At 41.4% G+C, this 27,517-nt stretch overlaps 1 protein-coding gene across 2 annotated transcripts; it reads right to left on the bottom strand.

Moving 5' to 3' along the window:
* Nucleotides 1–879: 879 nt before the first annotated feature.
* Nucleotides 880–27,312, bottom strand: LOC111840519 (dysbindin). 2 transcript variants are annotated; one of them, XM_023805442.2, is made up of 4 exons: nucleotides 26,963–27,312; nucleotides 4,525–4,674; nucleotides 4,034–4,192; nucleotides 880–3,608 (listed from the first exon to the last, which is right to left on the bottom strand). In XM_023805442.2, the coding sequence occupies exons 1-4, from the start codon at nucleotides 27,003–27,005 to the stop codon at nucleotides 3,349–3,351; spliced, it is 612 nt and encodes a 203-aa protein (XP_023661210.1). In that variant the 5' UTR covers nucleotides 27,006–27,312; the 3' UTR covers nucleotides 880–3,348. The 2 variants fall into 2 exon arrangements, with proteins under 2 accessions (XP_023661210.1, XP_023661211.1); XM_023805443.2 differs by having other exon boundaries at nucleotides 4,049–4,192.
* Between the last annotated feature and the right edge of the window lie 205 nt (nucleotides 27,313–27,517).

Below are 27,517 nucleotides of genomic sequence, written 5' to 3'. Positions count from 1 at the left end.
GAGACATATAACCGAATAAGACAGGAAGGCCATTTTACGAAGGTGTTACTATAAGTAAAAATGTAGACAGATAGACAGACACAGATACAAACACTTAAAAAACCCAAGACAACCAAATTTATCCAAACAACCAGGTAAACAGACAAAAAAAAATCCTCATTTGGTGCAATGATTTCTAGTAACTTCATGACAATAGATGGGCAGCTATGATCTGCACTGGACCAGATACATTGCTCCCCAGAAGTGCATTTCTTGCTGGAACTCCTCCTCGGCCAGGTCATCAGTTAGGCCCAGATATTCAGCATGGATTCAGACCATGAAACACACCACCACAGTCATTTCCCTCAGTCTTCTCTCTGTTCCTTCAGCTTGATAATCTCTCCGTATCCTATCATTACAAGCCATTGTTAAATGGCCATTTCTCAAGCAGTTTCTGCTCCCCATACTGAAGCTATTTTGCCATGTGAGAGCAGGGACCTGCCCTGCAGGGTTGCACCTTGCCTTATTGTCTCACACATGCCTCCACCTGTTTATTTGTGCTAATTACCAACAGACCAGTTGCCAGTCCCCGGGTCAGTATGCGTCCTCAAAGCCCCAAGCATCCAGTCTCGAAGCTTTTCTTGCGTAACACTAAACATTACCAGTCATTCCGCTGCCCCAAGCTACTGTAGGAATTTCAATTCCAATTAATTATAGTTCTTATAAAAGTGTTAATTTTACAATAAGGAGGAAAGGCCATGTTTAACAGGTTTAACTACAGACCACAAGTATGGGCCACATGATGTAGGATAATGAGAATTATAGAGGTGTGTTATGTACTGTATTCTGTTGGTGCTGATAAAGGCAGCAATCTATGAATGATGAATCAGAACAACAATAGGAACCAATTGCATTTTATTACATACAGATTACAAGGAGGTGTAGTCTCTGTGAAGTGTTGAATTGCCATGCTGAAGACAATATGCAAAGGCTTAAACTCCTGTCACTCTGGTTGTTTTTGCACAATGGGAGCTGCATGTCTTCATACTCTGGCGCTGTGACTGCGGAACCCCTCAATGCCCCATCAACATATCAGTCAAGTTCTGTCTCGTTGGAAGCCCTGGACGGATTACATTCCCAAAGTTCTGGCCCAGGTGTGCCACAATTCCCCTTCTGAAGCTCCTAACCCCTCTTTCCTTGGTATCTCTACACACACACGTCATTTATAAAGGAGTCCAATAACACTTGTCGACAGAATTAAAACCAGTTTTGTTCGTCGTTCAAACACAGAAGCAATGCCCCACAATGCCAACACACACACACACACACACATGTAGGGTAAACATATTTTTATGGGGACCACTTATTCATTTCAATGGGAAAAATGCTAACGCTAACTATGACAACCTTAACCTCCACCCTGCCCTAACCATAACCATAAGTAACCAAACAAAATATAAGAGTTTTTGCATTTTTAGTTTTTTCATAGCAGTCACCGATTTTTATAAAATAGTTTTCCCTTATGGGGACCATGAAACCGGTCCCCATAAGGGAAAAAAACCGGATATTTATCACATTATGGGGACATTGTGTCCCCATAAGGATAGGTAAACCCACTCACACACACACACACACACACACACACACAGTACTGTTGTGCAGATACACTACCTGTCAAAAAATTTTGCACACACTCAGATTTTCTACATTTGCATGCTACTTCACATATTTACCAAAAAGACACTCAATATAATTTTTTTGCTAACAATTACATACAGTATGTTCACCATTTGAGTACCTTTATTAGTAAGAAAATGGCATATCTTTGATTCATCAATTAACCTCCTGTAGCAGTTATAAGGGACATTAAATACTGCTCTGTCTCACAGGATGAAACAGTTAAGTAGTGCATTTAAAGTTAAAGGACAGCCTAAAATTTCACTATGCCATCACCACACAACCAGTTAATAGGATGCCAGACATGCACTGTTACATGCTTTTTCTATGTTATAAAGGAAACTTGTTTTATTTGACTTATATTTTCATTTATAGTTGTTCACTCAACTTTCAAATGTTTACCAACAATAATTAAACTGCAGTTTATGAAATAAATGGGAAAGTGGTAAAAACTTGTTTTGTGCAAAAACTTTTGACTGGTCGTGTACGTTCATGAAGACTTTTTTTATTATTACTCATCTACTGTAATTAACAAGACAGATATGAACTACTAATTTGTTTGTAACCAGGTGAAAGAGAGATGGCATTTCCCCAGTGACTAATTCTTTCTGGTTTTGACACTTGTCTGTAGAAATGCACATTAGCCTTCATGCCGGAATAGCTCAGTGATATCCAGCCAGGATTATAAACCAGGAAAGAGTGGCACCTTATTTAATGATAAAGTCAAAGACATGGGGGATTTCTAGACATACGATATGCTACTGCCTGCAACAATAAAGTGTTAAAGCATGTTATCTGTTTGTAAAGCATTTAAATTGTAATGTAAACCTGAATATATTCAGTAGCTCCTTATTCATGTTTTGTTTATCCTCATTGCTGTAATAACTGTCTCGTGACTTTAATGAACTATTATTTTTTTAAAACTCTATAGAGAATAACAGATTTATCAACATGTCTACATAATATATCTTTAAAGACTGAGATCCTAACTTTACCCTATGGATTAGGTAAGGAACTGTTACACTTTACATGCTTTCAGAGATGAGATCGCGAAGAAAGTGTACTTTTTGTTGTTGCTACTCCTATATCTTGTTATCAAGAACACAAACTATCATACAAATCAGTTTCCTTGTATGTTGTGAATGTGTGTCAGAAAACAAGTCTCACAATAATTCTAGACATCCATCGAGTCGGTGTGTTAAAAAGTTCACACACCCTCTCAGAATAACAGACTACAGGCAATTTGGAAATGCCAGTTAACCTAACTAGTAATTATCCTAATGATTAACTACTCTGATACATTTTTATATGTAACACTTGGCTACAAAATATTCTCTTAAATGTTGTGGAAGTAGGAAGGTGTCCTTATTTTTCCCCACATGGTTTCTAAATGTTGCTGTACTTTTTAAAAAAAAAATGACCACATATTTGAGTGTGTTTTTTTCATTTCCGTCTCGAGGTTGTATTTGTTTGAATATAGAAGTTGACTGGGACTACACAATTGTTATTAAGGCCCTAATAAATAAAAACATAGAATTGGAGGAGGGTATGCTTTCTTTTTCTCATGACTGTGTTTATATAGAGTAATGGGTCTTTATGGGTTCTGTTGGGGTCACCCAGGGGAGGGGTAGACCTGTGATAGTCCCATGCAAGAATGAGTCACTTTCTTCCCCAAAGCCTGTCACTGCACAGCTATGACAGGGGGGAAGGTTTGTCCTTCTCTGCTGCATCCTTGACTGGAGCAGCTGCTTCCTGTGTTAGGGTGTCCCCCTGCCCTTCCTCGTCGTCTGATTGGACGACGGGAGTCTCCGCCCCTTCCTCGCTGGTGTCCAGGCTATAAGGGTCAGAGGAGCCGGAGGAGGTCGATGAAATGCGCCGAGTCTGGGGGACCTTCAGTAAGATCTCGTCCTTGTAAACCTCATCACTGGCATCTTCCTCATCATCATCCTCTTCTGAAACAGCAAGAGACTGTGTTTGAATGACTTAAACATTTCAGCATTATCTTCACGGTCATGTGTGATTCTACGTCAGGCCGACACTTGTTAGACATGTTTCACTTGGCATGAAATGTATTAAATGGCATCTCTGAGAAAAGCAAAGAAACATATTATGAATTCAGCTGCCAGATAAAACAAGACAACTTGTTTCTTAGGCTTGAGTCAAAAGGTAAGTATCAAGACTCAGTAGAGATATTAATCATATAAACATAACAGCATAAATAAATATCAACCAATCATTATCCAGCAGAACATTCCCCCGTGGATCATCATTAATACTTCATGAAATATACTTCTTTCAATGGAGCAGGTTCCTAACATTTGGTCAACATAGTGACAGAATTGGCCCCAGACACAGCTGACAGGGGGCACACTTGTACCTTGACAATAAATACCTGACGATGGAGGGGAAGGGACCCCTTCTTCCCCCACAGAGTTGAGGAAGACATCCAGGGCTTCCTGGTCAGAGACGTCCATCAGGTCCATCTGCTCCAACATGTCTATGTTCACCTCCATCGAGGAGATACTGCCGGCAGGAGCTGCTTTGAGGCACACAGACACCCACATCGACCCTCCGAGTCGCCGTATCATAACCTCTGTGCGTTTCTGTATTTATATTATCTTATTATTAGACTGCATCTTAGTTTAGCCTAAATACTTTTACTACTATATTGTGTAACAAAGGCTGGACCATTAAACATGGGGGAATTCTTATATAACTTTATATATCTTATATAATATGCAGTGTAGTTTTATGCAATGTAAATGATATTTTGCTTTTCTATAAATACAGAAGTGAATGTAATTTCTATGCGTTGGATGGAGTGCGGCATGTTCTGTCACGGCATGCAGTTTGGCAGCCAGCACTGACGTCGCCTGTGCTCGATCTGCAGCCATGCGGCAGGCAGGTGGACGTCCGCATCATGCTGGAAGGCGTCTTCAAGGAAGCGCTGTCTCTCCCGCCACTTCACCTGCTGTGCCGCGTCGAGGGCCGGCAGCCTCGGAGCGTGCTCCGTCTCCGCTGCCAGTCACAGAGACACGGTCATGGTCGGGTGGGGGGAGAGGGGGGGGCACTTACAGCACACACAGAGATGCACATATACAGCCGCGGAAGAAATTAAGAGACCGCAGCACAGTTTTTCATTTCTCAATTTATGGGTGTGCGTCTGTGAATATACTGAGCGGCAGGATGCTTCCAGGCTCAAAGTTTCTAAGACAGCAGTACACAAGAACAAAGTGAAGCAGGAGACACTGGGAATGACCAGAAACCAGCCAGGTAAAGGGCAGAAGTGATTTTCTAATTGCAGAGATGGCTGTCAACTTATCCAACAGTGCCTCATGAATTGGAGGATGACATCATGTGACCTTCAAAAAGAATGGAGACATTAAGTGCAGGTGTGAGGTGCACTGCTAGGACAAGATTATACCAGGCTCCTAGAAGCAGGACTGAAGTCTCATAAGGCCAGGAAGAAGCCCTTCATCAAGAAGAGCCAAGTTGGAGTTTTAAAAATGTATATTTAACACAAGTGCATACCTATAAATTGAGAAATAGTGAAACAAAAAAATTTGCAGTGGTCTCTTAATTTTTTCCAAAGTTATATAATAGTAGGTGTCTATAATTTTAAATCAGGTATACGTGATCAAAGCAAAAATGAATTTTCACTTGAAGCACAAATTACCATATATTTTTGATATAATTAGATCCAGTGGATTATAGAATGTTATAATGCATGGAGAAGCTGACAAGACTAAACTAGCAACAAGATGGATGGACATGATCTCAGCAACAGTGAACATGCCTTTCTGGACAGAAAACATGAAATGCCATTTATGTCATCCACACATTTATATTATTATTATTATTATTATTATTGAGCTATTCAGAAAAGCTATTAGGAATGCCATACATACTGTACATTCATATTATTATTATTATTATTATTATTATTATTATTATTATTATTATTATTATTATTATTTAGTATGAAATCTATTCAGAACCTCTGTTCAGGCTTTTTATGTGATGATGGGTTCATACCTTCATCATAATCCTGCCTTCTGTAAAACCCATCCCCACCCACTTCAGAGACATTCCCATACTACATAACTTATTATTATCACATATACACTATACTTACATTACACACTGTATTTCACTTTTTTCATCCTCCCCATGCCCCCCTCACAAGAATTTCACTGCATTCACAAAATACATGAGTCAGTAAAACGTATATCCTCTTCTACTTGACTTTAATTCATTCCCTAAAATTCCCTAGAAAGGTGAAAGGAGTAGTAGTAGTATTATTACTAGTGTAAGTAGTACTCCCGTTACATTTTATGGGACAATTGCTACCAATACACCTTGTTTAAAAGTGAACTGTGATTCTTAGTTCCCAAAACTCTGAAATAAGCCTCCAGAAACCTAGCTAACTCAATACATCGCTTTGTATCACAATCCCCCAAGTGATTTTAAATGTGGTTTGACTCTTGGTGCCAGATACAGGGGTTCCAGCATCTCAGAAACAGGATTTTCGCACACTACAGTGTTCAGAGTTTACAGAGTGAATTATGTTGCCAAAAAGCACCTTGTCAATGAGAAAGGTCAAAGGAAAATTGCCAAACTCGTTAACTCTAACAGAAATTCCGTAAGTGCAATAATAACAACTCAGTACAATATCGGTATGCAGAAAGGCATCTCTGAATACACAAGCTTCTGGAGACAAAAAGGCTACTACGTAAATGTAACTCAGCTACGTTCCCGCGTCTAACAGACCAAGGCGTCATGGTGGCAACAAAAGATGAGGAGGCGCGTTTGCCGGGAAAATTGCACCTTAAAAGAATTAATATAGGCACCAAACATCCACTCAACCATAAGGTAATGAAATGTGGGGAGGTTTCATGATGGACGGTAAGGCACACACATGGTGGGTGAATACTCAACAGCTAGAGACATGTCAGGATATCACATACAGCACAGGCTAGGGCACTTGTGAGAACTGGGAACACAACAAGTGTTTACACTAAACACAGACAGGGGCTGTTCACAACTGCTGGGGGGGCAGGCCGGGACATGCCAAATAGCTTCCGCTATGCAGAAGCCGTCCTGCCGGAGCTACAGTCTTCCCATACACACCGAAACCAGCGAAAAGGGTTGCCAACTTTGGTCAGCTGCCTGGCGTGAGATTTTCAATTTGACACAAGTCTGCACACACATGCGCACACATTTACATGTATGTACAGTAACAGTTTTATTACCTTGTAAATGCAATGTTTGCAAACTACCACAACGCTTTTGCTCATTTTAAATTTATAATGGAATAATATATATTTGCCTTAAGATTTCTTGTGTGAGTATGAGAGTCTGAAAGTGTGATTGTCACGCTCGATGCGTGAGAGTTGGCAACCCTGCGAATATGGCATAGCTATTAGCCTACATTGGGCATGTGTGCACTGACATAATGATGTGTAAATTGGTTTCTTCTGTGTTAATGCGACACGTTGTTTGCCTACACAAAGGTCTGGGAAATCGCCATATATACTAGCTCCTCCATAGCCGCTCTGTAATACTATTTGTACAGTATGTAATACTGTTTACTTTCGTGACCAGGTGACCAATCAGACAATGAGAGGGTAAAACTAGTGTGATCTCTTTCATCACCACTGCAATGCTGAGTTTTCAGAAGTATTCAGTTGTGAGAGCGTTTATGAGAGCCTTGGTTTTTGGGGGCTGAAAAGGCGAAAACGCAAAAACGTAGCAGTGAGGACGTGGCTCAATTGCTTTCTAAATATTTCTCAAGATGATTTGGTTAATCTTCCTGTTCATATGTTCTTAATGGCCAGATTTAAACTTCACACAATGGGCTTAAATATGCACAACATCCCTCCGATTATCATGACTGTTTTTCCAATGCGGGGTTAGGGTGTACAGGATACCAGCCACTTTGAACGTCACGTTCGCTATGGGAGGAGACCCTGGGGCAGCCTAATTTAAACAGAGAGGTCACGCAAGCTCTACACAGACACGGCTGAGGCTGGAGCGAAAGCTACGGGTTTGAGTTCGGAGTGTGACCCACCGAAGTCCTGTCCCACCTGCAAATAACACGAAATTAAAGTAAAAATATACAGATATAATTTCTACCATACAGAATGATTTAACCAAAACCAATATAAAAAACTAATAATGCATAAAGGCAATCTACTTTCTGTGTCTTCAGCGTATTGCACGGTTGTTGACTCGCTCCCTGGTCCTCCAGCACCTCAAGAGGGTGTTTTGCATCTCACACCTAAGTCAAACTTTAAGGTCAAAAGCCGCTGAATTATACAGTCTCAAGCCCAGTGTCATTAAGGTCAACTCAGTTCACTTATTTTTCCCTCAAACCGTCACGGTTAGTCTGGAACAATGTGCGGTAACACCCAACGCAGGGAAAAGAAATTTGGCTGTGGATGCCAATAAACCATACATTAACCTTTCTTTAATTCTTCTTCATTCTTTAATCCTCTATGACAACGATAGCAATAATGCATGTATTTACATGCTTATGCAGATACCTGCTTCTCCCTACAGTGTTGGAGTTTTATATTATAAAAACTATTTCTATAACTGTCAAATACAAGTGCAATGTTTAAATAAGGTCTCCTATTGTAAATACACCTATCCAGTTTTACAGTTGATTCACTGTTTCCATGTGCTCCTGCAGTGCAGCATAGTTATAGAGCTACTCACACAGCAACAACAACCTTTACTGGTCAACAACATTTCCCTAGGTGCAGCACATCTCCATATTCCGAAAGCTGTCAGCCACTGGTAGGGAAGAGGCCTGTAGTGTACAGACAGCCAGAGGTACCCAGGAAAAATGCAAGTTTACTGTAAAACTGTGAAGTTTACAGTTAAACCTTAAATATTCATAGTTCCAAAATTTACAGTTTGACCATGAACATTTCATAGGAGAACCGTGAACTCTTGTTTTAAGAAAAAATGCACTGTAAAAGTTCAAACTGTGCAAAACTGTGAGCTTTACAGACAAACCGTAATTATTCATAGTTCTACTATAAAGTTTATAGTTTGACATTTCATAGAACTATGAACTCTTGTTTTACTTTGAAGTTCATTGTCACCTCTTCTGGTGTTTAATAATTCTGACAGTGAAGTTTAGAGTTCATTTATGAACATGATATAGTTGAACTGTGAAGTTCAGTTTTGACAGTTTTTTTACAGTTATCTCAGACATGACTTTTGCAGTTTAACTATGGATATTTCACAGTTAAACTGTGAGGTTAAGTTTTTATAGTAACTGTAAATATTTCCATGTACTATGAATTTTCATCATTTCTACCATGGAAGAGTTGATAGTAATATTGTCCAGTCAGTTTTAAGTCATGGTACAGGGGGCATAATGAATAAGACTGTTAATGATATTATATGTTAGAATGGCATAAACATTCAATTAGTTAAGCATGGTTGATATTCTACTGCAGTTTTGAGCATACAGTATATGATCATAGCATTTACAGCTATTACTTGTTTTTTGTCACTATAATAACTCTGAAAGACATTCCCAGCAAACATGCTACATTTCCCTGGGCAATGTGGGCTTCGGCAAACCCATTTAAATCCCACAGTGGCCCAATGGCAGTACTACTAGGGGCCCACAATGGGTTAATTACAGGCAACCCAATTACAACCTAGAGTCAGGAGTTCCCTCATTGGCCCTCTCATGGATTGGTAGTGCTGGACCAGTGTATTGACTGACCTCTAAAAGGTGAGCATTTAACAATTTATTAATGAATTTCAATTCAATAATTTACTCTATAATAAACTCTGACAGTCCAAAATATACTTGCTACATTTTTAAATTGAATTTAGTTTTCCATACGCGCATGATAACTTTCTTACAATTTTTCCACAGAGTTTGGGAGTATTGGTGGGCATGAGCTGAATTATCAACAGAAAGTGTAAGGTTTTTCTTTGAAAAAAAGTTTATTTGCTATTTACACATATTTAACATATACTTTATTTTGTTTGCAAATAAAAAAAAATGAATTTGAATCAAAGCCTTGGTCTGGACTTTTACTCTCCGGACCTGAGTTAAGCACCTCTGCAGACAGGAAGGGGAAGTAGATGAGAAGGACAGCAAAACGAAATGGCAGGAACACATATGGAAGAGAAATGAGGGGAAAAACAGTGAGAAATGAAGGAGGGAGATATAGTCACAGGAAGACGGTTGGGCGGCATTTGCCCCCACAATCCCCTGCAGCCTGCTGTGGCTGTTTAATCTGGTTCCAGTTCAGCAAGGTGCTGTGTGGAGAGACCAGTCAATGACATCCCTGGTTTCTCCCCAAACCTCCTCCCCCCGCAGGCCTGAGCCGATGGCTAATCTGTGCAGCTTATACATGTGTCTGCATGCATGTGTGTTTCTGCACTCCCAACATATCAACTGGCAAACTTTAAAATGATGCCAAAGAAAATGTTAAGTAGTCTGATTCAGTCATATTCTCTAGGGTTAGTCCCAAAGTTTTGATTAAAGAATGACAATAAATCTTCTGCGTAAAACAGACAAGTTAATGCACGCAGTGCATGTAAAAATGAAACATTTTATAACAAGTACATGAAGTAGCCTACGTAGATATGATTCAGTTTGAAGTAAAAATAAGCATTTTAGCAGGAAAACACTTTACACAAAGTGTAGACGCCGCTCTGCATGAGGAGATACATTGAGCCTGATGTTTGTTCTCTTGGAGGATTTGTTTGACGTAAATTTTTTTTACTTTGTCCTCAGGGCTTTATTTGTTTATCCAACTGATCTACAATATCTACCTCTCTGCGATAGCTTCCTCTTTTAGGCACATTCTTTTAATCAGAGTATATTTTATGATACATCAGAGGATGCGGATTATTTGGAAAAGCTTCGTAATGTGTTATGCCTTTGTCCTCCGACTCGTCTCAGTACATTGACTAATTGGTTTTAGCTGGACTGCTTCATACTGTTGGGTAATCTTTATAAAATCAGAAACATAGAATCATGAAAATAACAAAGAAAAATAGGCCACTGACTATCGCTGAGGGGAATGTAATTGTACTACATGCTATTAAAGGTTAGCCCAGTGCGGTCTTCCACTAGCTGAGGACCTGACTGTTACACAGCTCCTAACACACTGCTCAAAAAAATATATCAATGACTAAAAGGCATCTGTGCCATGGATCTCCCACGGTCAGTAACACCATCAGTGTCTATTGCAGGCGGTAAAGAAAAACATCTTAATTTTGTGTCGAGGGATTTTTGGAACGAAATAAACATCAATTCTCTATCTTGCCAATTGCCCAATTCAGGGCAGTGGTGAAACAGAGACATGCACAATATCCATATTTAACAACTGCTGTACTCAGGTCTTGCCATTTTTACAGCAGGATGAGCTTGAGCTGAAATGTTCTCCAGGGAGATGAAGGTGGAACTCATTTCCATCTGCATTATTAATTATCTGTCTCCTGAGAGTCCGCTGGAGAATGTCTTTTTTTGTAACAGCAGAAAGAACACATCCTGTCAGACCAACTCGGGCTAAATCCAGACGGAAAGTTTTTGCTAGAAGTGTAAATACAGACCTGGGAACGTCCAGAGTATCAGCAGAGGCACAATGCTCACTGGTCAAAGATTTCCAAATGGCATATCTTGTTTCTTCTCCTAGCTCATGTAACTCTCAATGCCCTCAGGTTCTAAGCTTGCATAAGTGTCAGCAACAGGACAATCGCCACTGAAAGCAGCTCCGCCGTATCCGCCATGTTGGAATACTGTTTACTTCAGTGTAGCCTGACCAATCAGACAACCTGGTCTTCAGAATGCTGACCTCTCTTCTTGCTTTTGTGCTTCTCATGTGATTTATTCATTGTGCTAATTCTTTAGAAAGATGTACTATGAAATAAATCACATTTCAGGTTAGATTCAGATTTTCGCCATTTTTATGATATGTGGTTTATTAGTATATGGGGCATGGGGCTGAAAATGACAATGAACCAGAGTGTTTTTGATGTGTTTGATGTGCAAAGTAATCAAACTTCAAATTATAAAATGGTAATTTGACCCAATAGGATGATTAGTGTCATTTGTTACCTCAGGGGAATCTGGTTTGTTTCTGCAATTAATAGGCCTGAATTTAGTTAAAGGGGTGACTGAATTGATCATAGAATGTGATAGTACCCCTGGCTTATAACCTATCCATTCCAGACTGTACCCTTGCCTTATACCCTACCTTTCCAGGATGTACCACTGCCTTAAACCCTATCCATCCAGGATATACCACTGCCTTACACCCTATCCATCCAGGATATACCACTGCCTTACACCCTATCCATCCAGGATGTACCCCTGCCTTCCAGGGTATATGGCTACCCTTGTGCCTTATGCTGCCTGAAATAGCCCCCCCTCCCCCCGACCCCTGTTTAGGATAAGTGATTTGAACATGGGTGATTGCAAAGATGTTCAAATAATATTGTCTCTTCATGAAAACAGCATTAGCTTTAGTCAGTAGTAATTATACTCTCTACACCCACCATGTATAAAACTAAGGCATCATTGTTACAGAGGCTTTGCAGCCACTCTGTAATAAACTCAGTCAGACGAAGGAAGACATCGCATGTACAACAAAGATGTTTCAGAAAGTACGCACAGTTCTTCAGCTTACTTTCATACCTTATTTGAGCTTCCTTTTATACCTCATCTGCCACATCCTGCAGTTTTCCTCCCCAGCAGTATCTCTTTTATGACAGCAGTTCCTCACAATAAACAGAGCTTCAACACGGCCTTCACACCCTTGTCTGATTCTCACCTTAATTTGCATATTTTTGTGACAAACACAGAGATACCAATCTTGTTAAATAACACCCTAAGCCTCTAACATTCAAACACCATATTCTCTGTTCATTCCACACCTTGTAAACCCTAAAAACTCCTTTCCTTACCCACCTAAAAATTCCATTTCCACATCATGTATAGGTTAGAACATATGAAGAGCCCTGCAGAGCGTTGTCATCTCAGCTGAAGTTAGTGACCCGGACCGATCAGCAACTAGGGGAAGAATGTTACTGCGGTCTTTAGTGAATGCTGCTAGTGTTATAAAATCTAAAGAGTAAAAACAACAATGTGAAAGGTCAGGAACTTTCCTTCTCAGGAGGACAACGGATGTTTCATAAGTTCAAGAAAAAAAAACCCATTTAAATGTATTTGTTCACTTGGGTTTCCTTTTCCTGCTTTCAGTTTTGGTAAATGTTCTAAGAACATTTATCCTCAGGCATATGCGCAGCTGTCTATTTGCAAGGGGGATGCATGCATGTGTTCGTGTGTGTATTTTTGCATGTGTTTCTGTGCCCTTCCCTTGCAGATACTTACTGTATACATCTGGTTCTGGCTGTATGGAGAGTCTCTAGAAACTTCCCGAATACAATGTGCATGTCATGTTGTTACATAACTTGGTAATGACCTGAGAAACACTTAGCTTCTTTGAGAATAGAGATAGAGTCACCAATATATAATTAAAAATGTGGTTGGCCTGGCCAAATTCTTTATTTTTTCATTTTTCATTTCATGTTCACAAAAAATAAAACCGCAAAAGCTCAGAAAAAGAATGATGCATAGTTAACTGTGATGGGTAAGGAAGTTTGCTGAGTTCTTCTAAAAAAATCCTTTTCTAATCTGAACCTTGAGCTAGAAGAGAATTTTACGCCATAGACAATACCGGCAGAGAGCAGAAGTGGCCTCTGTAGCCTCTGATTGCTTTGCAGGTTCTCCTATCAGAGAGCCAGAGGCCTCAGTTCTGGAGTTACCACAGGGGGGAAGCAGACTCCAGCAGACCTAGTCTCAGCAGCCGTGCACCCGACTGCTCTTCACTGGATCTAAAGAGGACACATGACCTTCGGCGGGGGACGTTTTACCCAGATTAATCGAATGAATGAAAATAAGTTTTCGGATGTGTAAATATTAAAAAAATATGCTTTTCTCAACTTACGTATTTGATGTGTGATAATGAATAAGATGTTGACAAACACTGAATGCAAAACACCAGCACATTGGCCTCTGTCTGCCAGCTGCAGAATGGGGGACGCGAGGGAGACGGAAACGAGGCAGACGAGAGGCTGATTGTGCGTCGGCCGCCGTTAACGGCCATGGAGAAAATGCCTTGGAGATGGGGCAGGACGGCAGAGCCAGGGGGCGGGATAAGGCCCGGCTCCGTCATGAATGGGACTCCCCCGGATGTGCAGGAGGGGCCTGCCGTGCGTTCCCACACCAAAAAGGGAGAAAGGAAGGAGCCCCACTCAGCCTTACAATATAAGGGAATCTTTTCAGGCGGACACAAAACCACAGGGCGATGGCAGTGGCCTGGCTGCATCTCAGCACAGGAAGCCGGTACTGAGAAGCCTCTATTCCGTGCCCCCAATAAGGAAATCTCCGTGCTTGAGCAATCCCTTTCAATGTGGGCTCAGTGTTATTCTGCAATTGCCTTTGAAAACCTTGGGACCTGATTTAGGGAAGTGACATTTCAGCACACGGGGTCATAAATGTCCAGAAAGTAGAAGCTTGCATCAAATTTTCAAGAGAGCAGTACTGTAAATGCATTTTTTAAAATAGTTTTCAACAGGAAGTGTTAAACGAGCCCCCGATGTTTCTACTTGCAGTGCTACATGAGAGTCTACTCTGACTAGTCATCTCTCACTAACATGGCAGCATGGAGGTCATTTCAAGCTAGATTTCCACTTCCTGAAGAAATCGGCAACATGGCCTAACAAAACAAGACCCTGTTTTCCCAGAAACCCATTAGTAGCTTTTCAGTCACTACAGGGGATAGATTTGTTTGAGAATTGCTCACTTAATTTACGAAGTCTCTTTCAATCAGCCATTTCCATTGTACCTTCTGATTGCAACTGCCTGACACTGATATCTGGTGCTTTATTGTTTAAACAGTTGAAACAGTTATCCAAAGAGACACTTTTATGTGTATTATTTTCTTGATGTGACCATACAATAGTGGCCAAAATTGTGGAAACACTTAGCACTTTAACATTAGGCTTTAAAAATTACTACAGGAATATTGGCAGTAATATTTATAAAGAATCAAGGAAAGTTACAAATATATATTGGATGATGAAATAAGTAACTGGAGTAACTGGAATAAAGTTCTGCAATCTCTAAAAACTGTGTTTCCACAATTTGGGCCACTAGTATATATGACTACTTTGTCAACAAACAAATATGGCCTCACATCTAATGAGTTTGATCCCTGCTTCTGGCTCTATGTATACAGAGACTGCATGCTCAGCCTTTGTTTACATGCCTTTCTTCCTGTGGTGTCGATGATATTGCCTGTACTGTACAAACCTTCCGTCCGAGCTGTCCCTGCCCAATGCCCAATGCGTCACTAAATGGTACTTTGAACGGAAGGTTTGTGCTAAATGATTAATGATGGCAGGGCTACATTTAACGAACTGTAGTGGCCTGTCAGTTTTTACAGTAATTAGTATGTTAAACCATTCTTCCTCCTTGGATAGGAGTCAACTGCCATATGTCGCGTGTGTCAGGATGCATACCGACACGCGTTTTCTCTGCATGCAGCAGGAGGATGGGCTGTTATGTAACTCCTTCTGCACAGAACAGGCTTAGTGGAATGTTCCCAGCCCTGGTAGAATCTCTCAGGTATTTCCATGGGTGCTTTCACACTCACTTTAGCAGCTGTCTTCAGATTTAGAGTTTATTGCTCCACCTTGACATCTTGGTTCCTCCTCCAAAAATGTAATGTGCAATATTTCAAATGATGTGTTATTCTTTAATAAACGTGTACATTCATTTGTGTCTGGTTGCTCAGTAGTAATGTACAATGTGGATTTACAATAATTACTTTTCACTGATAAGAACATGGATGGCTTAATTACGCTGTGGCTTCCCACATTGATTTAATTAGCCCTGGGTGTAGCTAGTCAAGGAGGAAGACATTTAATGGATGGTTTACCATAACGTAATTGCAAAAAAATCTTTGTTCCTTTAGCAAACCATTGATGTGTTCCAACAAGAAGAAAGTTCAGCATGGCCTCCCTGTAATTGCCAGATTGCCAGATTCCAGCCATCACTTTGACTTTGACAGTCATCACGTTTGGTGTTCAGGAAGGCTGCTGCCTCGGTCCACTACTGTACAGTCTGCTCACCCATGACTGCGTGGCAAAGCACAAGGGCAACAGCATTATCAAGTTTGCCAACAACACCACTGTTATTTTCCAAATACACATTACTGTACGATAAAACTTTGGCTAAGAATAGAAGCTGAGTTATTTGAGTGCATAGAGGACAGCAAGGTACAAAATTAGGTAGGTGAGTGAATTATAACTATATAAATTTATATCCCATCCATCCATTATCCAAACTGCTCATCCTACTGGGTCGCGGGGAGTCCAGAGCTTATCCTGGAAGCTATGGGCACAAGGCATATAAATTTATATAAACCAGGGGCGTAGATTTAGGGTGGACGGAGGGGATGTGTCCCCACCAATATCCTCCGACCATTGAAATGTCCCCACCAATAATTTAATCCACTTAAAAAGAAAAAAAACAATCGTGCTGTCAACATTAACCTAGACACGCAGAAAGGGATAAATCACGTTCTCTCCTTGAGTCCTCCCGCCCCCAAAACACATATGAACATTTTGATTGGCTGTGCATTTCCCTGCTATCACGTGAGAGGCTGTGGCTGCGTTCAGATACAAGCAGCGCCAAATGCAGTGGATTTTTTCCCCCGTGCAAGAAGGTGTGTTGGGTGACACATGTGAGGATGGCGGCAGCAAAAAAAAAGAAACTGGACATAAGGAGCTTTCTTTCAAAGAAAAGTGTAAGTCACTTCAAGTTCGCTAGTGAATCCATCAAAGTAACGACCACAGTTAACGTTAATGCTAGTGGGGTTTTGACATTACACTATTCCTTAATTTAACTTAATGAATTGCATTTCGAGTGGATTAATATCAATCAAAGCATTGCTAGTATTAATGTAAAGTGATTTTTCATTTTGCAGCATATTAAAAAAACATGCATTCCGTGGACGGAGTTGGGGTGGCGGGGTTGGTGGGTGGGTCAGGGGATGGGGGGGGGGGGGGGGTGGAGTCATAGGTCCCCACCAATGTCCAGAGCAAATCTACGCCCTTGATATAAACTATATAAAATTTTAATGTCAGTCTAAATATTTATCTATATCTAGAAGCAATTTAAACAAAGCTAGTGGTGTAAGTATAGGAAATAGGAATTGATTACAAAGATTTAGGCTGATATCATGCATTTTGCTTTCATAGTTCAAGATTGTTTCATAGTTCTATCATTGTCGAGGTGCATGCGAGGGAGCAGCCAGATGCAGTCTGTGCAGAAAGTGCTGCATGTCTATTTGGTGGGTCGTAGTTCCCAGTACCCATGAACCAAAAAGGCCATGGTCCACAGAGACTCTTCTGGTTCATGTGACCAGGCTCTCACTTCAGCATTTTGATGGTTCTCCTGAGACTTCAGGGTTTTTAACTCCAGCGTCTCCTACTTTTCAAGCTGCAGCTAGAGTCATTTCCTGGCCGAACAGTCAAAAGGAGACTTTCTCTTCATACCGTCAAGCCACGATTTTGTGCCAGATTATGCAACACGCTACATGCGTGTACAATGCGACACACTTTTTGCGGACTGTATAGCGGCACCCCAGCGGTCTGGTCCAGGCAGCGGCAACAGCCTTTAAGCTGACCTACAGTGCGCTGTATCAGCTCCCGAGCCCGAGAATGGGGGGCATCATTATAACGCCGCTCATGTTCACTCTGTGGGTTTGCGAGCGGTGAGAGAAGCCACGACTTCAGTGGGTACCCACTGTCCCCTAAGGAGTTGTCAAATGGTTAAATCAAACAAAGCTTACAATATTGGGCCAAATTATAAGATGGGAAAAATCTTCTTACCGAGCAGCCAGTCATCACGTACCACCCCATTTTCAAGTTTGTTTCCAACACTACTGTTTCTGAGAATGAACGAATCATGGGTTGAGCCAGGCCATCTAGCCACAACATTAACGAGACACATGTTCGAATCGCACATAATTTGTAAATTAATAGAGTGAAAGTGCTTTCTATTTACATAAGCTAATTTGTTCTCTGAAGGTGCCTTTATAGCAATGCGCGTGCAGTCGATGGCTCCGATTACATTGGGAAAACCGGACATCGCTGCAAATTGTGCTTTAATGTTTGCCTGTTCAACCACAATGTAAGAAAACTTAATATATCTGGGTGACAAGTGGATTATGCCGTCCCATACAGCTGGCATGGCGCGACTCACTGTTGACTGAGAAATACCCGATCGGTCTGCAAGTTCTTACTGAAAAGCCCCTGTGGCTAAGAACCCGCGAGTGGACAGAACTTGTAAAGGAACAGGTATGGTGCAATTCCTCATCGTCTGCCTTTGTAAAGCTGGCCCCAGTTCAGCACACAGCTCCAAAAGGATTGCTCTTAGAGATCTGAATCGACTTAGAAGCCAGTCATCGTCATGGGCCAAGAAATCACTATGATCCCTGAAAACGTGCTCTCTTCTAATTCTTCCTTAAGCTATGTCTTCCAATAACGCAAGAGCTGCCATGTTAGTTGTAATAGTTCGGTCATTTTCTGCACCGTTTTATTGTTACAAATTGATAAAAAATCAGGTGCCGTACATTTGTAAACAACATACAATTAATGTCGGTGTATTGGATAAAGTCAGCGTCATGATTGTGAGTTTAAAAAGGGAAACCACAGTAGCAATGACTTGCCACTGAGTGACGTCCGTTTACAAAACCGAGCAGAAATGTGGTTACACCGTGTCTGGAGCTGCCGTGAGAATGTGCGTAGCGGTATGGCAAGTTTTGTTTTTATACATCTCAACGTGAGCCTGGAAACGGACGTACGCAACATTCTCGTGCGTACGCACCGTTTATACATGAGCCCCCGGGTCCTTACCAGTTTCTGTAGTAACTTAAATCTTACCTCAGGTATAAAACAACACACAACAGATTCCAGTGTTTCATTATTTTTTTAATAATGGAAAATTGGAGAAGCCATGTGTGAAAAACTGATTTTTTAATTGTTCTGTCATGAACTTTAGCATTTAATGTGCTAACCAGGGCCTATAGAGCAATTTCTTTGAGCATTGCATGGTCATTCCATTTCATGGAATTTGCTGGGATGTCCATTGCTGGGATGATTGGCAACCATCTTGAATGTTTTCCACTTGTGAATAATCTTTCTCACTGTAGAATGATGCACTTCAATTATTTTGAAAATGTCCTTATAACCCTTCCCAGATTGATGGCAGCAACATTTGCTTCTCTAAGATCATTACTGATGTCTTTCCTCAATGACATTGTATTAACACACACCTGATTGCTACAGACCAGGAAACTGCTAAAACTTCTGCTTTAATAGAGGTGGTCACACTTGCTGATGATCAATTAATCAAGTGCATTTGATTAGCAGCACCTGGCTGTTACTTACCCCCTTAATTCCTAAGGAAGCAGTAAAGCACTTCATTTTTCACACGCTGCTTCTATATTTTGGCTTTTGTTAAATAAATAATGACACGGTGTAATATGTCATGTGTTTTTGCTCATCAGAGGTTGTATTCACCCAATTTTAAGACCTGCTAAGGACCAGATTTTTATTACGTCCTGATACGTAAAAACCATCAAACTTAAAAAGGGTGTGCTTTCTTTTCACATGACTGTACAACACCATACTTCTGGTTGGGAAGATCTTGGAATGGGTAATCTCCACATGTGAGTCAAATACCTGGTTTATCAACATAGCACCCCGTTGACTCAACTATTGAGACAATTTTTAGACGATACAGTCAGGGGCTGGGAGTACGGAAGAGGATTAGAGCCACCATGAAAATATTATTTGAATTCTGACTTTAATCTCAGAATTCTTACTTTTTTCTCAGAATTCTGACTTTTTTCTCAGAATTCTGACTTTAATCTCAGAATTCTGAGTTTAGAAAAAAAAGTCAGAATTTTTACATTAAAGTCAGAATTCTGAGAAAAAAGTCAGAATTCTGAGAAAAAAGTAAGAATTCTGACATTAAAGTCAGAATTCAAATAATATTTTCATGGTGGCCCTAATCCTCTTCCGTACTGGGAGGCAGCCAGACATTTTATGGTTTTCTGGCAATGGAGATACTTGATGGCAGAATAAAATACTGAGCATTAGGTTCCTGGCTGACTTGGGAAGAGAGAGATGAATTCAAGAGGGAAGACACCTGTATCACAGGGTGCAAGACATCTTCATGCTCAATGCCCAGAGCTGCATAGAAAAGCCCACGCTCACCTGAGGGAGGGAGGGGCTCTTTGGAGAGGCACAGCCCCCCCCCAATAGACTGCTTGCCTACTATTGCCTGAGCTGTATACCTCAGAAGAAATACCTCTGGAGAACCAGGTAAGTTCAGTATATCTGCTTCTTGATAATGGGCTACAGATCATTTAAAGGACATTACTTTTGCACATCAAGTGTCATACAAAGAGTTTGAAGTTCCCTTGAGCATGCAGGTCAGTGATAGGCATCCCTTTGCAACAAGACGGCTTAAATTTTGCACAGAACCCTTCAGGGGTTGTGCTGAGAATATTCTCCTCCATTGATCCTCTGATCTTAGGCTGCCTTTCCTTATAGAGCCACAAACCCCAGTTCTCTTAGGCAAAGGCCTTGTGGCTTCTCCCAGCAAACATCAGTATAGGAGCATTTGACTTCATTCCAGATTCGAATTTCTGTCCCATAGCTCCTATCTCCTTTAGAGTTTTCAGAGACGTTTGACTGAGGTGAGCGGCACGGTGGCGCTACTGCCTTGCAGCAAGAAGATCCTGGGTTTGGTCGTGGGTCCTTTCTGTGTGAGTTCACACGCTCTCCCCGTGTTCACATGGGTTTCCGTTGGAGGCTCTGGTTTCCTCCCACAGTCCAAAAGTGTGCTGGGCAGGTTGATTGGTGAGTCTAAATTCGCCCTGTAATTGTGTTGGCGACTGCCCAGGGTTGGTTCCCGCCTGCACCCCTTGTTTCCGGGATAGGCTCTGGTCCCCCCTGTGACCCCAGTTTGGATTAAGCGGTTATGGTGATGGATGGATGGATTTCTTTGTGGTTCCCAGTAAGGGTGCCGTGGTATGACAGTACTAAATGGTTATATCATTAGTGCTGTTGGGGTTTAAATGATGTTGGCCCAACACGTTAGTATCTATGACACACATAAATGCACTAATAATATATTATTAGCACATGAAACATCCACTGAATTTAATGTTTACATTAATCCATATTTACTTACAAAAACTGTGACAATTTGCTGTAATTTTCATAACGCATGTGCAGGTGTGGTACCCCCCCCAAAGATCTAAAGATGTTGGTGCGTTCTGAGGAAATGGAGGGTGCAAGTAACATTATCAGCCAAATGTACCATCCGCCAAAAGGAACACAATGTGGATTTATTAGGAATTACAGAAAGAGACAGTTACTGTTGGGAACGACTTGACAGTTTGTACAGCATGTGGTAAAAATGGGCAAAATAAGAACACCACCGAACATGTTTCATCCCGATGCAAAACGTGAGCTGTCTGTAGGCCAGTAACCTGCCAAAGCTACGTACGGTAATATTCAGATGAAGTGTCACTGACGCTGTGCAAGTTAAAAAAGACAAGATGTATTTTGTGTGACTAAACAGATAAATAAGGATAAAATTAAATGAGTTGATGCTATAATTTTTTTATTTACTGAGTGACAGGGAGGATATTGTGTGTGTGTGTGTGTGGGGGGGGGGGGGATTTGATATATTGAAAACCTCAATATCGGGATATATGGTTTTCATACTGGGATATTTTCATACTGTTGCAACCCTAGATCCCAGTCGGCATCACGATTTGGCAGAGCTTTTAGATTTTAGATTTCCTGGAGAAGGCATCCATGATGCTCCCACATCATCTATATGACTATGAGCTAGAAGTCCCCCCCCCCAGATTACCCTGTTCAGAGGCTGCTGGATGCCACTTGGGTGGGCCCATCAGCATGGCCCTAACCCTAACCCTAACCCTAACCCTCCGGGATTTGGCCAGCAAGGGGCGGGTGCTGTCTCACCCCTAGCAAGGTGAAGCCGAAACCAGAAAAGCATGCCAGTGAGTAGCCTGAAGCAGTAGAAACTCTGGACTCCTCCCCATGAACACACCTACTGACTATTACCTGATCGTTAGGCGAGTGATTCTGCTGACTGGTTCCCTCTGACTGTACCCAGTCATTAAATACATTCTTTGGAGTGCTGGAGACCACTGTGAGTGTAATATTTGGATTAACTCTGCTTGCCAGTTTTCTCTCTCTGTTGAATCTTAGACTCTAGAGGATCTCTTAGACTGATCGTTTTTTTATTGAAGGACTCCTTTCTAGTTATGGGGCTGTCTGAGGACTATCTGTTTGTATTATTTTTCTGTAGTTAAACAGTAAAGGTTGTGAGGTTGTGAGGTTTGCTGGTTTTCTGCATGTCTGCTCAGAATACCCTTGCGACAATCTTGGTTCACATGAGATGAGAGCTGTATACACTCTCCCGAGACGTCTGATCCAGGCATGTGCTGCTCTGAGTCTTTCCCAGGGGATATAACCCACACAAAGGTATGCTGCATGGCCCATGACCAGTAACACACGCTCATTCTCTGACTGAGACCTACTTGTCATTAGCAAAACTATCCAGGTGTAAAGTTGTCTCCCATGTGTTCACCCTTGTGTCAAGCCAGAGTTAACTATGATGTACACGTTTGACTGGCATACTATCACCTCTACATGCCCTGCAGCTTTAAATCAGTGAGAACAACACCTTAAAATCGTGGGAAAGTTAAGATGATTCCAAGAACCCCTGAGTGATAGGGGTCCTAAAATATTTATAACATAATTGGATTGGTCTGGGCTGGGGAACGACGTGATTGGCTTTCATTGGGTCCAAAATTTTTAGCAGCACCCTTGCCTGTAATAAAAGAGAATAGTTTAATATGTGAACAACAGAATTCTTGTACCCTCCAACAGAGCCTCTTTACTGGTGGCAATACTGCACCACCTCCTCTTTACACTGCAGATCACAAGAAGTGCCTCACAGTCCTTGGCTAGCCCATAGTTTTATCTTTGCAGGTGTTTTATGTAGAGACTCCCCAATGTATCCAGGGTCAGATTACTAACCGTTGCCCCTGGCCCTGACTCATCTTATAATAGAGGAGAACCAATCATTGACAGGTGTGGAACAGTACAGGGCTCACTCTCTCACACTGTGACATCATCATTAACCATGTTGTGGGTTGGAGATGGATGCAAAAAAAAAAACCACTGCCTGTGGTTTTAGTTTGGCCATCACTACTCCTCTCAGATGACAAGAAGATTTTAACTGTACAACAGGCCTGAGTTCTTGGCCAGGTCCGCATATTCCTCTTGATCCACACCACTTGGTCTCTGGTTCCACTGAAATAGTCATGAGCAGCTGTTCTCATTGGAAAGCTGAGAAAGAACAACTAACATTGGAACCAATTCCAGACATCAAATACTCTTGGAGTGCAAGGGGGTATTTAATGTCTGGAATTTGTTTCTGGGATTTAACTTGATAACAGCACAAGCTACTGTTTGAAAGATTAATTAGCCTTTGATTAGTGCAGTCTAGGTCACTCAATCACAGTCCCTTTGTAAATAGTACCTTGCCATCAGACTCAAGGGAATTCCTACTTCATGTCTTCTTCTGAAGTATTTTTGGGCAATTTATTATCATATAGAGGCCATATCTGGGTCAAGAACGTCCAACTTACGGACAAGTTTTACTTACGAATGGACTGCCATGAAGCCTGTTATATTAAAAGTGTGGGGTAAATGTCATGGTATGTAATAATAAACTACTTTTTGATGCCCGTGAAAACATTGTGCGCCTTCAGTGGTTCATCGGCTCGAGGTACAGAACAGTACTGTATGTAGTCACTTTTATTATTACTGTATAATTATTATTATGTACAGTATTATTATTGTTCCGACTTACCTACACATGTGAGGGACAGGATCTCATTTGTAACCTGGGGACTGCCTGAACTGCAGAGGCATAACATTGAAGCTCATAACTCAATGGCAAGTAAAATGAGCAAATCACTCACTGGAAAGTGCTATTTAGCAAATGCATGTGCCTTGGCAGCCGGTCAAAGACAGTGATGTTTTTAGCAGTTATCTTCATAAAGCCACATCAACTTGGCTTTATTAGGAGCAGAGCTGAATTATCTATCATCTATCTTGTCTTGTGCAACTGATTCTAAATCTACAGATGAAAAACAGAAAACCTGGACGTGCTGAGATCAAACAGCACTATCAGTCCATTTTGCAACAATGTAACAGTACAGTACCTTTAGTTCCTCTGTCTAAGATGTTCCAGAGATGATGATTCAAGATTTCATGAAGCACCTGAAGCAATTCTAGTCTATTTACAGTCAGAATGAGAGATGTTATGTTCATGTAAAGTAAATAGGATTTAGATATCTTGGACTTGCCCCAGCTGCTAAAATGTAGTAGATGGAGAGAAAGTCAGTGATGGAGACAGAAGCATCTTCTGACTGACTAACATTTATGAATGTGACTGATGTAAGAACTATTTACAGCAGTAACTTTGAAAAGAAACAGTTTTTTTTTCTTAAATTGAAAAGAAAAACTCATCTAATCTGAAATCCTTTCGTCAGCACTGTAGCTAAATGTCAGATGAACCACGCTTCATGAGAGATCCAGCAGGCAAATGCTAATAACAATGATGATGATGTTTTTTTTTCGTCTGCTAAAAACGAAAGCAGACCATCTGTCAGCAATAGGAAAAAAAAATAATAATAACAATGGTGCCACTCAGGAAAACATCGCATGAGGAAACATACAAGTAGAGTAATTTGCGTTTTAATACTGGGTGTAATTGTTTGTACTATTGTGAGGGTGTCCAGCCTGCTCCTCACCCTTTGGCTGAGTGTAATAAAGAGGGAATGTGGCTGCATTTCGGGGATTTCAGCACTCTGGCACGCTCTCTCTCTGAGTCATGGTTGCTCAGAAGCCGTCCAGCCCTGGGCTAGATTTCCTGAGAATTGAGGACTCTGCCAGAGTCGATCCTGGCACAGGAATGCGTGAGAGAGAGAGCTTGAGGGGGCAGAGTGCTCTCACAAAGCCTGCTGTTTCTTTATCAATTGCGGGATTAAGTTAGAGTGGATTAGTTATTGTGGAAATACAGCTTCAGTACAACAGGTTTTTTTTTCCCCCCCAAAATAACTGTCTTTGTCAGGCAGACCGACTGGGACTAAATGCGATGGCTGCACTTAATACATTTTCTGTTTGTCATTAACTTACATGGGTGTGCCAGTGAGATGGCCACTGATATCAACAGAGGGCAACTAATGTGCTGTCATGTGACGACCATCTTCTCTACCCGTCGCCGTCACATTCAAAGTGCCCCCACTGCAAATCTACACCCACCGTTGTCATTCAACAGCTGAAGTCCTGAAAAGTCTGGCCCAACACAGCAGAGTGAAAAGCTGGACAGCTGGACTATATTACAGGAAATTCTGCAGTGGCTGTAAGCCAATAGTCTCTCTCATGGGATCCATGTCACAAAAGCATTACATAATGCTCAGTACAACATGCCTGCAACAAATAGCCCAGACAAAAAACCCTGCCACCCTGTTTGCACTGCACAGTGGAAAGGACACTGCATCTGAGCAGCTTAACAGCACAAGCCCTAATAAAAGGGAACACTGTTTCCTGTCCCCTCTCCTCTTGTTTTCCCTACTTTCAGGCAATTTTTTTCCTGTTACACATATTTAGGTCTCATTGCATAGACTAAACTACCACCTGAGCATATAAAGCGTGATGCATGAATCATACACGCTGTCAGAGTAGTGCAGTCAATACCAAGACCATACAGCCTCTTTCAGTCAACGCCTAAGATCATTCAAGCAGATCTAAGCTGCTTGTTTTCATATCCTACTACGTGATAGGACTTGGACAGGTGCAGTACTGTTCCTGCCAACATTCATTTTTGTCCTTCCCATGTCAAAACAGATTTGCAGAATTTACTTTTACCAGCGTCTGTGACAGTGCTTGCTGGGACCTGAATGCTGCCCACCAAACTCCTTGTCCACTCCCAAAGGTAATTTTCCAGGGGTCCAGGGACAAGTGACCAACTGCTGATCCCAAAAAAACATTCCAATGCCCCAAAGACAAAACATGACCATGTGGAGTCAGAGAATTTGTAACAACCGGCCTTTCAAGAATCAATTTCCACAGACAGGGTTGCCAACTTCGGTCAGCTGGCTGGTATGAGATTTTCAATTCAAGGCAAGTCTGCACACGCATTTACATGTATGTAAGAGTTTAATTACTTCGTAAATAGTCTGTAGGATTTGCAAACTGCACAACACTTTAGATGTAGCTAATTTTAGGTTTATAATGGAATAATATAGATTTGCCATAAGATTTCATGCATGAGCGCGAATCTGAAAGCAGATGAGTGAAAGTAGGCCACCCTGCACAGACCATCATAGCCCAAAAATACCTAACTGTTAATACTGAAATGAAATCAATTCTCTTTATTTTGCATTAAGGCCAGGTTGAAGCTCTGAGTTTCCTCAGGGCTGAGGAACATTATTAAATTATAACAACCAAAGAAATTTCAAGAATACTCTGGCCTTCTGGAATATGTGGGAAGCAGCGACTACCGTAAGACCTCAGCCAGGCACCTTCTGCCAGCTAACATTATTTTAACTCAAACCTCCGATGTGAAATCGGCATCTGTACATGTAAAATGCTCCTTAAGAGTTTGTCTTCCAATAGAGAAAGCTGTGTCACAGATGATACTGGACCCATTTTTGCAGCATAGGACTTTTGAAGACCGCTCCCCTGGCCCCCAGCAGCTCTATCTGGGGGGCACTGTTAACCCTTACGCCTAAAAGTGGGGTTTAGAGAGGCAAAGCTCTCAGGTCTGTTTCGCTGGAAACTCAGAAGCTAAAGCATTTTATTTTCATACGCAGTATGCACTATGGATTTGATTTGTTTTTATTTTTTTAACAGGACGGTAACCCACTTCCAGAGCCCCAAATGTAAACCATTCTATGTAGGTAAGCCCTGCAGATTAATTTTATTCTTTAACTTGGTAAAACTTGCATGGATTCCATTGATGATGCTGTTCTTTGTTTTGCTGCTTGGCCCATAACACATCAGAGTTCCCACATTTTACCTACAAAAAGTTAATCAAGACAGTCAAGACAACATGCATATGTTTACTTACATGACAGATGCTTGTTGTGACCAGTGGACCCTGATGAAGACATGACTGTGTCCTGGTCAGTGCACTGGAGGTGTGAGCAAAATGAGGAGTGATCTGCACTGGGTATCCGTTTGCATATACTTCTGTGTGCTTGTTGGGGGGGGGGTCCATTAATCTTTCACTTGCAATTCATCCTTGTGTCATTCCCTGAGCTGAAGACATGTGAAAGTCTTGGACGGAGGCTGGAAATAGTTAACTCTCCTTTTACTCTTACTTCCACAGGCACACACACACACACAGACTGAGCCAAAACTCACCCACTGCCTCCCTACTGAACCTGCACTGTATTTAGCAGCTGAGGACAGAGGCGCTGGGTTATGGCTTTGTGGCCTGTACCAAATGGACATTTTCAGGGGGAGGAGAATGGGGAGAATGGAGAGAGGGGGCAGTGAATGTTAATGGAGATTTTATGTAATGAACTGGAAGATACCAAGGCTGCACAAGCCGTTTTAAAAATTCTTTCAAGAGCCCAAATCTGAGCGCAATATGCAGTTTGATGTAGAGCCTGGCTCTTCA

Source organism: Paramormyrops kingsleyae, chromosome 6, assembly GCF_048594095.1.
Source record: "Paramormyrops kingsleyae isolate MSU_618 chromosome 6, PKINGS_0.4, whole genome shotgun sequence".
Lineage (NCBI taxonomy): Eukaryota > Metazoa > Chordata > Actinopteri > Osteoglossiformes > Mormyridae > Paramormyrops > Paramormyrops kingsleyae.
Note: the sequence above shows the minus strand (reverse complement) of the source record. Positions and strands in the feature narration are given on the sequence as shown.